The sequence below is a fragment of the Perissodus microlepis genome, chromosome 7, assembly GCF_051167445.1.
Source record: "Perissodus microlepis isolate ML-2025 ecotype Zambia chromosome 7, ASM5116744v1, whole genome shotgun sequence".
NCBI lineage: Eukaryota > Metazoa > Chordata > Actinopteri > Cichliformes > Cichlidae > Perissodus > Perissodus microlepis.
In genome coordinates, this window is record NC_140467.1 from 44,409,018 (window position 1) to 44,426,351 (window position 17,334).

A 17,334-nucleotide genomic window follows, 5' to 3' on the forward strand; every position below is an offset into this window, starting at 1 on the left:
ATGCATAAAACAGGGAAACCCTGTGTTTCTAATCACTATTAATGTACTGCTAAATGTAAACTGTAAAAAAAAAAAACAACAACATCCAGTCAGAGTCACTGCTTCTTCCTCTTTCCACTCGATATCGACTTCTTGTTTTCTGCTTCTCTCTAGTGAAGTAAGGCATGTGCAAAAACACTATTCTTCATCTTAACTGAAGACAACTAATCCAACAGATTTAACCTTTACTCCTTCTTATTATAACCATCGTGGATACAGAAGAGGACAAAGGTTTGTTTATGTGTTTTCTTGTTTCCAGAAACTGGGAGCTATGTTTGTGAATTCTGTGGGAAGCAGTACAAGTATTTCAACCCGTACCAGGAACATGTTGCTCTTCACACGCCAATGGGTGAGTTCATTTGTTTTCTGTGAGTCATTTCTTCATTTTAATTTTGTACAGTATGAAATCTCATATGCAGCTCTAAACCTTGTTGTATGGACAGTGTCATGTATTTTGTTTCTAAAGTTGTGCAATGAATGCAATCCAAGATGCTCCTTTTTCATGTAGGTTCATTTGATTTGAAGACATCACGGGTACAGGAATGTGGTAGCATGGATATGAGTAAATTTGGCCACAGCCAAACTGGAAAGATAAAAAGTAAGCATACATTTGTTTTTTTGACTTTTTTCATTTATATAGGAAAAGTTGCATGCCTTATAACCCTTGAACATTTTTTTTTTTTACCTTGGACACAAACACACATACTGAAATTTGACCATCAAATCTGCCTTTTTTGTTGAAGTACTATTTACAGGTCACATACACTAGTGGGCCACACTGTTGTAACATTTGAAGCTGATAATGTTCATAATAACTGCCATATGTTGAACATTTTTTGTGCTTAAATAATGAATTGTAGAATTAATTCTGCATTTGTAAATTAATTTTCGAATACCTGATTTTCAAAATGTTTTTTAAAACATAATTTGAAATGGCGATTAAAATGGACTCTGCATCCTCTACTTTACTAATCTCTTTCTTCTTTAACACACAATTCAAATGACTCTGAAAGAGTGCAAATTTACTGAGGAAGTCTGTAACCTGTACACATTTGTACCAATATATAAAAAAATAAATAAATAAAATAAAAATCAGCAAGAAATAAAATGGGGGGGTGGGTGGTACAAAACTTTAGTAACTTTACTTCACTGTGTGAATTTACAGATGTGAATTTACTGTTTGAGTTCAGTTTTGGTCTTAAACTCCAGAGAATACCACCTGGCTCAACAATCTTTTTGTCAAATTATTGGCAAAAAGTTTACAGTGGGTTTCTTCTTTGAGATGCTGCTAAGGCTGAAATTAAGCCAAGAGAAACAACTGAAAACAAATGTATACATTTAAAAAAATAAATCTCTTGATGAATGAATTACAGGCAAGCATATGCCCAAAAGTTTACTTGCTCTGGATGTTTCCGTGGAAAATTGTTTTATCACTCATCCAAGTGACTTCTCCGGTGTAACAGATGAGTGATGAATGTTTCACCCACTGAAAACCATTGTGCCCAGTTGAATTCAATCGACTTTTTTAAGGAAAGTTGTTAGATGCTGTGCTCATGAGGACAGTCGGTTTTAACTTGCAGCACAACACAAAGCTGCCATATTTGATCAATGATCAAAACACTTAATTGAGCAGAATTATGTCAAAATGTAATGTCCTCATATGATAACACATCACACATGACCCAGCATTGTTCTAAGAATGCGAACTTTCTTATTAGAAGTTTCCAAAGTTGCCAGAAAGGAACAGATTTCTTGCTGATCTTAATCAGTGGTCGTTGCTCTCTCTCTCTCTCCGGAATGGCTGCACGGAGGAACATCTATGATAAGCGCTGAGGTTTGTGTCCTTGTCAGGATTAAGCCATCCTCAGCTTCCAGGTTAGGAAAAGTGGAACCAGAAGATATTTGAATGCATCTCTCCACAGCTGCTGATGAATTCTACAAAAAACAAAGTTTGTTAAAAACACTTGCAGGTGAATCACCACAGATTTATCAGTGACATCCATTTACTCAAGAATCACTGATAAGTGAATAACTAGAATGTATAGTTTATAATTTCAACAGCGTACTGCACAAAATGGAACTGGAATATATGTCGGATGTGTGATGCTTGTGTGATTTTTTTTTTTTTTTTTTTTTTTTTTTTTTTTCCAATTTATTTTTTTTTTTTTTTAGTACTACAAAACTTTGCAGTACTCATGCTAATTTAATGTGGAATTTTAAAAAATTATTTTGAAATGAGGTTTTTAAAAAACATTTTGAAAAACAGGTTTTTTAATGTGGAATGCAAAAATGAATTTACAAATGCTGAATTTATTCTACAATTCATTATTTAAGCACAGAATTCTTTATTTTGATGCGTGTGGCTCTTGTGGTCCTCCATAATTTTGATGACCCAAAGACTCGTCTAAATTGCCTCTGAAAAAATACGTCCCATGTCAGCAGTGATAAGAACCTAGTCACTGATCACTGAGGAGGAAGAAACCATGAAGAGGCTGTTTGGGTGCGATGCTTGGCATCTCTGGTTTACAACTTTCAATTAAAAGACTGCTGCTGACAAATCAGTGCCAGATACCACAGGGAACCTTCAGAGCTTGAGGAGGTCATGCTCTGGGTGCTTGATGCTATGTTGACTGCACAAAAAACACAAGGAGCATATTAGGCTGGGAAGTAATAATGTTTTTGTTCACCAGTGGACATTATTACACATAATTTCTAGATATGGCAATGTAGAACCTAAGTGCTTTGTGATTGGCTGAGGATTTAAAAAAAAAAACTGCACTATTGTTGGAATTGTTAGTTTCTGTTAATTGTGTGTAAGGTTACTGTTGCATATGTGATATCTTTGCAGGAAATTAATCTTTGCTGAATGGTTGGGTGAACAATTTAAATAATAAATTTGATGTCATCTTTTTTTTTAATTGCCTAAAGCACCTAAACATTAGCTGCTAAACACAAGAAATTACACATTAATTTTTATTTTCTAAAGGCCCCCCCAAATCTCCTCCCCTAACAAAAAAAGTAATTCTGCTAAGAAGCAGTGTGCCATAAAGAACTATTTAAAGCATGGCACACACACACACACACAGCTTAAAAGTGGGTCAAAAAGATGGAATGAAGAGGAGGAATTAAACCCATATTTAAATATCATTTGAACGTTTGGATCATTTTCAAGGCTGTTAGCGTGATTGATTTGCATGCTGCAAACTAAAATCAAGTGTAAATTGCACGTCATTAACTTTGCTTCCCCCTCTAACTGTTGTGCGGATTCAGTTTAAATTAAAAATGTTATCCACAGTCGTTGGCCTGACCATGTCACTCATCGTTTTTCCTGTTTTCTCACATACAGACAGCCCATTCAGGCGGAAATTGGAAAGTGCAATTCAGTCCAGTCTGGTTGACACAAACAGTTCACAGAACTCGAGCGGTAAGCACAAGTCACTGGGGTTTTTTTTTGTTGTTGTTGGTGGGTTTTTTTTTGGGGGGGGGAGGTGTGGAAATGTATTATTTTTGTTCAAACAATAAAAACAATATTTTTAGTAATGCTACAGTTCAGGTATATGAATGAATGGAAGAATAGAAACCATTTCTGCAAACAGTGCTTTGCTACCCATGCCTGGGCGGAAGATGTAGATGGAGAGGTTTGTGTCATCTAACTGCATATACTAGCTTAAATTGTAGACCATTAACTTCATCCTGTTATGTTTGGGTTCATATGAGGTGTTATCAAAATGTTCTTACACTGTTGTGCACAAAAGGAGCAATGCATGGTAATGCGAATACAAAAAGTACAAGTGGTCACATTCCTGACACAAAATTCCATGTGATGTCATGTTATCAACTAGGGCTGCGCCATATCATACCCTTCACGGTGATACCGTTATAATGTTAAGCAATGATAAGAAAATGAAATATCACGATAGAATATGGGTAAAACGCACATGCGTAGTGCCTTTGTTTACATACGCACATGGCGGAAAAAGCACGGTGGCGACGGAGAATGAGAAGGCGGGTCGTTGAATGAAACAGATGAACCAGAACTGGTTTGTAAAAATGGTGCAACTTCAGTGGTGTGGAACTGGTTTGGCTTATGGCTACCGTAGTCAGGAGCTTCGCGGAGTGATACGTACTGTGCTTCAACGTAATATTACCGTATTGTGTGTGTATAACCTCTGTTTAAGTTTTGTGGATATTATACATGGTTATGCTGAGGATATGTCGGCCAATTTCCACTGGAAATGCCTTTTGGTTAAACTGTCAGCAAGGAATTTGAATTTGCACTGTTAAATTTTTATATAGCTTTAATGCACATAAAAAAAACAGCTGCTTGTTTAAGTGAAAATACATTGATGGGTTTTTTTTTGCACTAATAAAGTTGTGGAGTTGTAAAGTATTTTGTCAATTATATTGTCGGTTACATCGTTATTGCAAATTTTCAAAAATTTCGTGATAAATATTTTTGGCCATATTGCCCTGCCCTGTTATCAACACTGGGTCCTGGATTACACTTATATTGGTGACCACATCAAAGTCTTGTGAAGAAAAAGAAATACAGGTTTTTGTGTTAAACTGTGCTAACTTTATATTTGGATTAGAGCCGTAACAGAAATCTTTAGTGAATGAGCCTTTATGATTCAAGCACAAGTAAGATGCATCACGTCAACTGTGCCTCCAAGAAACAGCCTGTTGTTTCCTACAACATTCACTGAATTGTGCACTGTGAATTCATCCCCCAGGGGCAGACTGAAGGGTCATTCCATCTCAGAGCAGCTAAGTTTTAAAACATTTTCTGCTCGACCTTGTGTTTTCCTACAAATTATGTAACACATAAACACATATAGATTCATATACCAAATAACCTCCCAAGATTTTTTTCTTCTTCTTTTTGCAAAATGGTCCCTCAACATACTTTTAGACCTTTTTTTTTTTTTTTTTTTTTTTTTCCACACGTTGAAATCTGAGGCAATGCTTGAATATGTACATGTCAAAAACTCTTGAAGATAAAAGGAGAAATTTTCCCTGGTACTTCTCACCAAAGAAATGAATCAAGATTTATAATTTGGGACAGATTTTGGGCTTTTATCTGTAATAGTTTTTGAGTTAATCATGTTCAAACATTGCCTCAGATTTCAATTTGTGAAAAAATGGCCTGAAAGTGGTTGACAGATAGAAAAGATAGATAGGTAGGCAGATGGATCTTGAAAAGTATAGCTAAAATTTCACAGCAATCACTGCAAATTTGGGATGGTTGAGCAGTAGGCCCACCTTAATTTGAGATGGAATAACCACGTAAAATCTTGAGGAGTCAGAAGAACATAAAGCACAAATGACCTGAACCGTGGCACATGTCAACATGTACCAACTCAGTGAAAATGCAGACATTTTTCATTATTTACCAATGTAATTGTTATCCTCCACTGATCCTGTTTCAGATTTGGGACCCTTAAACTTATTTTTCTTCTCTAAGATAAAAAGAAGGGCTGCTATTTTGATACTGTGGATGAGTTTCAGTGGTTATCAAAAGTGGTGCTTGATGCTCTTAATATCCACAGGAAAGCAGTGCTGTCTGACAGTGCAGAGTTTCGTTTTGAGTGACAGGAAATTGAGTTGCTTACTCATGATTTGCTTAAGTTAAATTAAGCTACTTTATGCAAATACAAGGCTTCCAGTGAGAGACAGCAGCTCTAAAAACTCTTGAGAAGCATTAAAGTAGCCATTGTCAATCTAAAATCAGTTTAAGCAATCAGTTTCTTTCTCACCTTACATCTTTTTCCTATATGTTGGACTGTTTTTATTTATGAAGAGAATACTTCATGGCAAACAAGCTGCCATGTTAGTTTCATCCAATCAGGCGTTTGCTCAGTGTTTGCACAGCTGGACGAGGCTGGAAAAGAGGGACGGCACCTGTCAGTCTATTCTATTTTGTCTCAGTCTGGTGGCTTGCAAAGCAATTCCTCACCTATAAAAACACTCAGTTGACATGTACCATAAGTGTGGGAGGAGCATTTTGAGTGGTATATCCATAAACAAGATTATGTCAAAGAACATAAGGGCTATATGTAAATCTGTTATGTCTTTTAATGTTTAGGTGTGGACACGGAGCACTTTAGTTGCTTTTTAAAGAATCAATACAATATTATCTATCTTTCCAAGGTTTAGTAAATTGCTTTATTTTTCTGTTGTGTTCTGTCATATTCAAAGTAAACACAATATGAATGCATAAAAATAAAATAAACAATAAATGAAGTTATATTAATGCGGTGATAAAATGAGGAAGGGAAATGAGTGATGGTGGTCCACTGTCTCTGTAGTTTTAAATTCCTCCCCCTCCTGTCCTCCTGTTAACAGGAACGCCAAGCCCTCTGGTGGCCACCTCTTTCTCTACAGCACAGAGTAAGTCTAACCACACCTCTCTGCCTTAAACAAATATATGCATGTAAGCACGCACCTTGCTTATTTTGCCATTTTCTCTGTTTTCCTTGATTTTTTTTTTTTTAATCTGTTGTTATTTAGTGAAAATCTTTCTTTATGTAATTGTGGTGATATATTTTTCTTCTTTTGGCTTGACTATAACAAGAAAGTGTCTGATCAAGATGCCCATTGTTAGTCTTTACTGACATCTGACAACTTGGCATTGCCTCCTTTGGGCAGCAACATTTTATTAGGCTCACTGATATTGTTAAGTATTAAATATCTCTATAAAAAATCATAGATTTCATAAATGCTTTTTCAAAAGGAGTCACTTTTACCACACACTGGCGTGCCTGAGTTTCGGAGCTGCTGTATTTTGCAGAAATCCAGTGCACATCAGGGACAGACCATATTTTAATTTTTGCCTCTGACAAAGAGTCAACACTCTTCTGGGCCTTGTGATTTTTTTAGAACCGTACACTTGTGGTGCCTGTGGCATCCAGTTCCAGTTCTACAACAACCTGCTGGAGCACATGCAGTCCCATGCTGGTGAGTCCACGACTACAAATGCATGTAAAGCACGACAGCAGAAAAAGTACGTAACGTGAACGCAGTGTCAGTGGCTGCAATACATTCAAAACTGCCATTTATCACATATCACCACTGTTTAATTAGTATTCCGTGTTACTGTACATAATATTTCTATATCTGCCAATAATGAGGGTTGTTGCAGATCTGGATCTGAGTTTGCTGGAAATAGTGTTGCAAAGATTTGATGCATCATTTGTCACTGTGTGTGTGTGTCTGTCCATGTGAAAAGAGAGTTTTCTCTAGACTCTGTGCAGTCCTGCAAGAAACACCTTTACTGCATCTACAAACTTTCCAGGGGTAAATCCGAAAAAGTTTAACCCAAAAGCTACATCTCAGACTTTACATAAAGGCCTCAGTTATAATGTTAAATGTTAAAGTTTATGACAGTACAATTCGAAAAGGACTGAATAAGTAGGGCTTGTTTGGAAGGTTTGCCAGAAAACAGCCTCTTCTCTCTAAGAAGAGCATGACAGCACAGCTTAGGTCGAGACATTTGCATCTAAACAAGCCACAAAAACACAATGTCCTTGGGACAGATGAGAAGAAAGAGGAGATGTTTGGCCGTAATGCACAAGTGAACCACATTTGGCAAAAAAACAGACACGCCATATCTGCACAAGCACCTCAATCAAATGTCAAACACTGTGGTAGATACAGATATACCTGTATCATTTTGGCTTGTTTTGCAGCTACAGGACTTGTGCGTGTGCTTGTGGTGTGATAAAGTTAACTGAACTGCAACATGATGCAGCAGAACAATATACTGACAGACCAATCAGAGCAGCAACAGATCGGCTGAAAAAAAGTCCAGACCTTAACCCAACTGAAATGTTGTAGGGGGACCTTAAGATAAATGCCTTCAAACCTCAATGAAGTAAAGCAATGTTGCAAAAAAGAGTGGGCCAGAGGTTCTTCACATCGATGTGAGAGACATAAAGTCATGCAGAAAAGGATGACTTCAAGTTCTTTCTGCTAAAAGTGGTTCTGTAGGCTACTGAAACATGGGGTGCGCTTAGTTTCCCATGACTGCACAGAATAAAGTTGCATTCTCTGCTCTGCTTTTATTTTTTCAGTTAATCATAAAATGTCAATGCTGATTTTTTTTTTTTTTTTTTGTTCAGTTCTGAAGAAAATCAGTTTTTAAGCAATTAAGCCAAATATTCTTGCAAAACTTGCTAACACAAAAATAAATAAATAAAGACGCAAACCAGGAAAGCAAGAAAGTATCTATCTTTGAGCCTTTTTTATTTAATGATTTAAGTGTTCAACTGTAAGTAGTTATCCTGTTAAGTATGAATCATGTTCCCTGTCTTCAGCTGGAATTGTATGATTATTAGTCAGATTCAGCTGTGAAACAAATTATATATCAGTTGGATTTGAGGTTTTTTTTTTTTTTAATATTGCCGAGATTGACTGAAATTAATTACCATAGATTGAACGCTGTGTGATCTTATAATGAGAAACAACTAGGAAAATAATTCTTTAACTTGTGGTATTTATTTTTAAGGTGCAATTTGTCAACCACAGGGAGGCCAAGTTATTGGTTCTTTTAAAGACAGTTGTTTTGTGTCATGGTTTTAATCTTTACATTTTCTTCCACTCAATACAATTAACTTGTGCTTTTTTCCATTAACAACTCAACCAGCTTCCATCTCTCTGTCAACAGCTGATAATGAGAACCACACCAAAGGGGACTCTCCCAAAACCTCTTCAGTATCGGGTCCTCAGGAGCAGCTGTGGAGAGGCTCTCAGGCTCAGGCCCATTCCTCAGTTAAACTACAAATCCAGCCTCAAAGTATCTCCCAGAGAAACCATGCTCTCACCCGTAAGTACCGCAACTTCATTAAGCCTGGTGGTTAAGAGGCTTCCCATATGTAATATCCCACTGGGCAATTTTCTTGCATACCTGTCTCTTTCACAACATTTTCTGCCTTTATCACTACTGAATAAGTAAAAATAAACAGAAATAAAACATTTTGGACATTTGGATTGTTTTCTGTGTAGCACTAAAGCACTATTCCAACAGCTCTTTGAAAGTACAGTAATGTTGCATTCGTGCTGTAGCTCTCATCGTGTCATTGGTTTATTGAATAAGCCTACTAGGAACATTAACACAGAAGTAATCTATGTCTCTGATTAATAAAGGCAGCAGTGGTGTCTGCTCTGTGTAGCTTTCCCCTTTGATTGCAATGACTTCACACCATGTCATAATCCCTCTCTGATTGTTTTTATATCCTTTTTCTTATTTTAATGTTTCTGCCAGAATATCCAAAGAAACATAAACACTAATTGTCTTTCTTATCATTTGTTCTGCTTTCCTAACCATCCATCTGCTGTCTGTCCTGGCAGAGAATAATGGACTACCTGAGAAGGAGCGCCAGCAGGTGGCTGAACGCCTATTACGGGTAATGTGTTCAGATCTGAGCATGCTAAATGTGCTCAACAGCAAGGACTTCCTGAAGTTGGCACAGACCCTAGTGGATACGGGTGCTCGTCATGGTGCCTACTCAACCCGTGATGCTCTTGGCAACATGAGTGCCTTGGCACTGCGGCAGCTGCCCCGCATGTACAACCAAGTAAAAGTCAAGGTCACGTGTGCTCTAGGCTCAAATGCTTCGCTTGGCATCGCCGTCACCTGCCACTCCCAGACATCTGGCCCAGACGCTTGCTACGTTCTAACAGCCTACCAGGTGGAGGGCTCGAGACTAAAGCGTTACGTGCTTGGTGTAAGGGAGGCTGAGCTGAGGGAAGGGCCAGAACAGGTTCATCACTGGGTGCAGAACGTGCTTTCTGAGTTTGTGATGTCAGACATCCGCACTGTGTATGTCTCTGAGCCCAGAGTGTGGGCGGCAGGATTTGGAGGGTCACCACTGGGAGGCGGGGGCCGGGGGCGGATATGTTTGCGCTGCGCAGGATGCTCACTCGGTGCGGTTGTTCAGGCCGTTCTTGGGAAGCGAAGCCTCCAGGCTCGAGGGCTTCATGAGCTGGCTGAGCTTCTCTCCACTTGCAGAGATATCTCCTCCTCTACCACACTCATTCTCCGTGATGAACAGTGTACCAACACATCCACAAGCACAACTGAGGAAGGTCCACAGGGCAACCCTGCACAATGCCCCACCCCTCCTTGTTGGGATCGCATGGCCGAAGCTCTCCTGCAGGTCCATGCCCACTTTGAACAGATTTGTGAGGCTTATGGCCGCAGTAAGGCCACAGCCCCGCTCCTCCAAGGTCTCAACAAGCATCTGCTAGGCACCCTGGCTTGTCTGCTGGCACCTCTGCGCCTGGCAGCTCTGGAGCTGAGCAGCCAGAGGAGACCAACTTTACAGCAGGTGCTGCCTGTCTACCTGCGCTTGGAGAAGTTCTTCACATCCAAAGCTGGAGAGGCTGGAACCGGCACAGCTAGCAAACTCTGCCACTATTTCCTAGAAGCACTCAAGGAAAACTTCAAGGTATTAAACTGGTATTGCTTACACTTAATAACTTCTGTATTGCTAAATGAATGTTTCTTTTATCTTAATTTAAATAAGTTACATTAGAACTGGCTTGTTCTGTGTAGCAATTCTAGTTTTTATTTTATAAAATTCATTTCACCTGATATTTGCATCTTGATTGTACAACAGCGGCCCCCAACCTTTTTTGCGCCACAACCTCAACTCTCACGGACCGGTACCGGTCCGAGGCCCGGGGGTTGGGGACCACTGTTGTACAATACACAGTGTTTAACAACAACAAGATAAATGGAGTATTTTCTATGAGAAAGTACTGACAGTATCATTTTTCCTTTTTGACAGGTTGAACGAGCTCACCAGGTTGCTATGGTCCTGGACCCACAGCTCAAGCTGCGTTCAGTGCCAGCCTACCAGCATGAAGACATAATCTCTCGTGCGTGCGAAATGGCTGCTGAAACTAGGGATGGTGGTATCACTGGTGGTGGAGGTTCAGGTGGTGATGAGCGGGACGCCGATGGCCCCCCCACTCCTAAAATAAGCCGAGTAGAGGGAAGTGGAAACAATGGTGGCCCCTCACGCGGGTCCTCCTCATCTTGCACCGTGTCTGGTAACGATGACAGCCAAAGCCAAGTTAGACAAGAGATTTTTCAATACCTGGCTGAGCCTCTCCTCCAAGGTGCACCCGATCTCTTCCAGTATTGGAGCTCAACAGTGGGCGAGAAGTTCCCCAGGCTCGCTCGCCTGGCACTGTGGCTACTTGCAGTGCCTGCTGTGGGCATACGCAGAGAGTGCGTGACTGTGTGTGAGCAGAGCTTGGCTATGAAGAGGAGGCAGCAGGTAACTGCTGAGGAAATGAACAAACTAATTTTCCTTCACTCTAACATGGGCTAGAAGAAAACCTAACTAACCTAATCAACCAAACCTTCACCTCCAACCAATGACTCAAGACTATTATTTATATATTTTAGGTTTAGACTAACTGTAAACATAAATGTGTATGGACATTAAATACTTCTCGAGACAAATATTTAAAGATAAAGTCACATTGTTAAGGTTGCAAACACCCATAAAACAATACGGCGTATTACATATTTTTTATGGAGTTGTTAAGTACTGTGGCCAAAATGTAGGGGTGGAACAGTAACTCTCAAAAGATTGTCCTGTTTGGTACTCTCCCCTCGGTTTGGGATGCACACATAAGCAGGATGAGTTTAGTCTTGTCACAGCCAGTGATTTGATTTACTCCAGCCTATTAACTAAACTACTACAAGGCTACAATGCTGTTATTCTCACTGGATGACAACATTTTCAGGTAAAGCATTCATTGCTTGAAGCTCCTGTCATAGACCTCTGAAAATTGACTGTCAAAGTTGACCAGGTATTTACAATCTCTAAAGTAATATTCATTGGTGTATGACAAAAAAAATTAAGCGGTGGATCTTCACTGCCATTGCACCTCTGACAAATAGGTGTACTAGGTTTATCATTTATTATCACAAGTCATAGAAATGTTTATTTTTCAGCACATTCAGCCACGGGCAGGTAACTGAGAGCTTAATCATTGCAGTTGACTTTGATGGTTGCATCAGTGTCCTAAAATGTAGCTGCAGATGATTCGCATGCAGTGCATGCAACTTTTTCATTTAAAAAAGTAAAAAGTAGCAGAAAAACACAGACAGAACAAGTGTGATGCTTTTCTTTTTTTATGTTACCAATGGTAAAGAAAAGTGATCCAACGTTTTCATTCTAGATACAAGTCTTATGCTGCTAGATATAAAAGTCAAACTCACTGACTTGCACAGAAGAGACGAAATGATAAACTTTATCTTTGGTGGACATTTCTTTACAAGTGATTTTCATACATCTACAAAGAGGAAAACATCACATTAGAATCTGTTTGTGGTTCGATTTCATTCAGCTGTACCATATCCTAACAGGCAGTTAAAAAAACGTGATTAATCCGTACATTATATCGAGCAGTGACAGCATTATGTGACCCTTTTGACTATCTCATTGTTAGTTTCCAGTACTGCTACATCACTCAGCTCTGTAGCCGATTAAGAATTGCGTAAGTTGTTTTTACACTGAAGACATTTTACCTTTGCATTTCCCTCAGATGAAAGGCTTGGAGGCAAAATGCTAATTGATACTTGCATAAATCTTTGTTTGCGCCTATAAGTCTATTTTTTTTAAGCTCAGTCTGAAAAGACTTGTCAGTAGGGACTTATGCGCTTCGCATTTATAATTTCGTATATACATGCTGTCTTCCTTTTGTGAGCTACACGTTTCCCTTTTTAAGGCAATAAGCTTTATCCACAGGCCATAGTTTTCCCGACTGTTCTCATCACACTCCTACAGTTAATTATCAAGGATAAACTCTTTCAGTTATTTGTTTGTAAAATCAATGGGATTTTCTCAGGAATGACCATATCCAAGAAGGCACCGCCACTTTTCCTCACTGTACCGAAAAGAAACCAAACTGTGACCTCAATGCCGAGGTATGTACTGAACCGTGACTTTTGTGAAACGTTCCACCCCAAATACAGTTAGTGCCAATCGCAACAAACAAGAGAAGAAACACTGAGGGTTTATTTTTTACAGGACACATTCTGCTTGTGCATTTACTAAAGTCAACGCATGCATATGTCAAGTTATTTATTTTTTTATGGATCCTAGTATACATACACTTGAGCTTTTACCTCCTAAAATGACTTGGATGAATGGAAGCTATACTGTAAATCTTGTTTGTTGCTTCTGGTACTAATTAGTCGAGTACTGGTTTGTTATCTCTGTTTTTTGGGCCTTAAGTCTTTTTCATGCAATCACCTTAAACCCTACAGTCAGAGCCAACATCATGCCTTTATATTACTGTTTAATGGCCTTCTTTTGACTCATCCTTTCAATGGCTTGTAGACATTGTATTTACTTTTTCTTTTATTCGCATAGAAAGGGAAACAAAGCAGTGTCCCAGTGCTCAGACGACTCATGGACAACCACTGTACTTTTAAAGTGCTTTTGTCAAAATGTCAGATTAACTGAGCATGTGTGCTTTCATCTTTTTCATTCCCACGAGGTCAGTAATAATCTTTACAGTAGCACAGTATCCACATGTAACAAGTATCCACTGTATAAACGTACACTGAAATGACTCAGTGGTAGATATCAGAGACTCGTTTTGAAAATTGTCATTTGGCTGATTTTATATTGTTTTAGGGCCTCGGGCTACATCACCTGCCCCTTAAATGCTAACAGCCAACCTAAATATCACTTTATTACACGATTAAGAGTAAAAAACAAACTTTGCCCAACTTTAAGCCCTCAGGCAACTTCAGGTACAGACATACATGTGTTCCCTCTCAGTATTGTGTCTCGTTCATTTCAGCTGCTGCTTGTGTACGACAGGTCCATTCAAACATTCATTTCCTGTTTCAGTGTCACTTTTGACCTTGAATCGGTCCATTTTTCCGGACAATAGAAACACTGACACACTGTATTTGGAACTGATGTCACTACTCTGATGCTTCTGCATATCGTGCTTATTGACTGAAAGGCTGCCCCGTCATCCTCGTAGCGATCGATGCTAATCATCCGCATTTGAACCTAAAGATCACGTCCTTTTTTCGAGGGTTGGTGAAGGACAGTTTACAGTTAAATATAAGATTAATGTGACTGTAACCTTTTAGTTTGTGAAGAATGACAGAAAACGACACGCAAGAAAAGAGAGGGAGCAATTATCAGATTATGGTTGGACATCGGATTCTTTTATTACACCAGAATGCCCTTTTTACTTATGTCATAACATTTGTCATCTTTGTTTTAGTGGCATTAAAACTTTAAAACCCTTATGTCAATTAAAGGTCAAAGGCTCTGCATTACAAACTGTTCATAACTACACAAGATGTTTTTTAATAGACTGTAGCCCTCCTTACCTCCAAGCTTTGATTTAGTATTTCATAAATGCTTTTTTCCCCATAATGGTTTTCTTAATATATCTAATGTGTTTTTTTAAATATATATATTTATATATTTTGTTAAAAAAAAATCAAAAAAAAGAAGAGGAAGAAGAAGAAAAATTGCTGTAAATTGTATTTAATTTTTTAATTACCAATCCAATGTTTTACCTCAGTACTCAGAAGGTAGTGTTGTAATTTAAAGATTGGAAATCAGATGTTCATACAAAAATTTAGGCTCGTCAAAGACATAGTCAAAATACTGTACAATGATTTTTGGTTTCAAGTTATCCTCAACTGAATGATGAAGGGATTTTTTTTCTTAGAGTTTTTAAATAAGTATTTTCAATAGGATATGCTCTGGGACAAAATGCCATTGTTGACGTAATGATGTCAACTTAATTTTCTGTAGAAATAGCGTTCTTTTGTTGATTAAACGAGTATATCTAAGATATGCATGCTTTTAATAAGAGTTCTGATATATAACATTATAAGCCAGTGTCTGTCATCAGATGGAAATGAATCATATTGGCTCTCAGTTGATGTTTAAGACACTCATTAGGAGTTGGATAAGCAACCCCGGACTGAATTCTAATCTTTCAAGGTGGGAGTAGCTGTGCTGATTGTGGACTGGTGTTAATGGGTTGACATCATCCATTTTCAGAGGATGTATTATGTAAATACAAGAGAACTGCTGTTTTTATGCCACAAGGGGGCACCTTCATTTCAGAGATAAAGTAGGGAGCACCAATAACATTATACCTCTTTTTCTACAGTAGCATTTCAGAAGGTTTTGATATAATAGAAAACTCAACTTAGATACTGTTACTAGAAAACTGAAATCAGCTGTAAGTTTTATTTTGTTTCAGGATTTTAACTTATTCAGATAATAAAAGTTTGGTTGTTAAAATGTGGTATAAGAATGCTAACATGGAGATCTGTTCTGTTTTAACTATGGATTATAGTCTGTATTATCAATTCAGGTTAAGAAATTAGTGTTGCTTTCATCCTATTTTACAGGTATTTCTTCCTTTTTATACTCTGCTAAAACGCAAAAAAAGTATGTTTTGATTCTCTTCATTTTGTCTTTTTATCGCACTTTGGCAGCATTTTCCTGTGTAGATTCAGATCTGAGTTGTCTTATTAGTAAACCTAATTTATACTTTTGTAGCAACACTATTTTTATATAATGGCAAAGAAAGGGTTCGGTGTCTTTTTCGTTGTTTTTGTTTTGTTTTTTCCTGTGTCATATGACAGCGCTGTTCAATGTTTCTTGAATACATTACCCACTGTAGTATGTTATGTGTGAATAAACTCCAAATCTGTGTCAAACCGTGGTGCAGAAATGTTATTTATCTGCGTGTGAGTGTGACTGGAGAGAGATTACCTGGATAGTATTGTTTGTACTTCTTGTGGAAGTGTGTATTCAAGTGTTGCAGTGAAATAGAACTCTGCTTCTGTGTTTATCAGGCGTGAAACCTTGAAGACGTTTGTGCATATTCCTGCAAAATGAGGCTGGCTGCTTATTTTCAGAACAAATGTAGACTCCCATCCAGAACGAAATGAAGCACAGCCTTTTCGCGGTGGCCGAGGGAGGGGAGGAGGGGACGGCAGGCCTCAAACACATGTAGAGGGGAAAGGAGGTCTTGTTTAAAGAAAAGAGTGACTGAAGACTCACATGGGGAGTGGATATGCAGAGGCTGCTTAAGTGCGTGCAAGGGTTCCCCAGGGGCTGCGTATAGGGCTAAAGAGAGAGGGGGTGGGGGGCCACTGGCAAGCAAGTGTTCGTCATAGCCTTCTGTGTTGGCTTTCCTCTTTTCGCACCCGGGTCAGTCATCCCCCAAGGTGCAAGCATCAGTCTGCAGCCATGCAGAAACTCCCGCGCTCTTGCCTCCTCCGCTGCTACCAACATGAGGGGCTGCCTGCCTAATTTGCAGCACATGCATCCAAGTTGGCCTCCCCCGCTCTTCCTCCAGTGCCTCACCAACCCCCTCACACTCACTCACACACACACACACACACACACACACACACACACACTCTCTCTGCAACCTAACCTCCTTTCTTCAACACCCCTCTGCTGAAGGTGATATTTTTCCACAAGCTATTACTACTTTGACTTGCAAAGTTTGTTTTTGCTTACGGCACCAATTGCTCTATAGCTGGCCCCTCATTTTCAGTCATTTGGAGAAGAAAAATGTAGAAAACAACCCGCCCACTGGACAATTGCTTCCGTTTTGTTCTGGGTTACAGAGAAGTTGCAGATCAGCTCTTTCTAAAGTAAGGAGGAGTGTGTGGGGGCTGCTCTGCGGTCAGCACGCACGCACAAAAGTCATATAGAGAGAAAACGACTTGTTTATTCACTGCTGCCAAGTTCTAAAATTGTGAATTTAAACGTCGTAATGTGAATATGACAAATGTGGCAGCAGATGAATGTAAAGGGGGCTTTCCCCCTGTCCCCCTAAATGTGAACACTAGGTGGCAGAATGTGGCTTTTTATCAACTGCAGAGTGTTTGAATTAAATAATGAACAATACAGTGCAAACCAGCATTTAATGTTACAAACATGAACAAACATTAAAAACTTAGCCCTGGGCACAGCATATTATTGTAGGATCTTTACGATATAAAGCATCTCGATCTGACTGTTGTTGTGATTTGGTGCTATAACATTCAGTTGAATTGAACTACAAACACAGGGCTCAGGAATGGCCGTGCATTTGAACCAAAAGTCAAACATTTGCTAAAACTGCATTTCATTTCCTACGATTTCTTTAAATTACTTTCCTCACCTATTTTGGAGTGGGGGACCCAGAAGAGCTGCACATTTCTACGCATGATGCCCAAATGTCCATTTGCTTGCTTTTATATAGGTGTATATATTCTACATACTGAAA

The 17,334-nt window shown here is 38.9% G+C and overlaps 1 protein-coding gene across 4 annotated transcripts in view; it reads left to right on the forward strand.

Moving 5' to 3' along the window:
• znf618 (zinc finger protein 618) overlaps positions 1-15,769 on the forward strand; it is a 45,785-nt gene extending 30,016 nt beyond the window's left edge. For 3 of the 4 annotated variants that reach the window (XM_084935328.1, XM_084935325.1, XM_084935326.1), the window contains 8 exons: positions 299-388; positions 548-637; positions 3,386-3,463; positions 6,385-6,429; positions 6,919-6,996; positions 8,705-8,863; positions 9,388-10,487; positions 10,830-15,769. In XM_084935328.1, coding sequence (XP_084791454.1) covers positions 299-388; positions 548-637; positions 3,386-3,463; positions 6,385-6,429; positions 6,919-6,996; positions 8,705-8,863; positions 9,388-10,487; positions 10,830-11,378 — 2,189 coding nt within the window. In that variant the 3' untranslated portion in view covers positions 11,379-15,769. The remainder of the gene's footprint in view (positions 1-298; positions 389-547; positions 638-3,385; positions 3,464-6,384; positions 6,430-6,918; positions 6,997-8,704; positions 8,864-9,387; positions 10,488-10,829) is intronic. The other variant, XM_084935327.1, reaches the window with a different exon arrangement.
• The last annotated feature ends 1,565 nt before the right edge of the window (positions 15,770-17,334 follow it).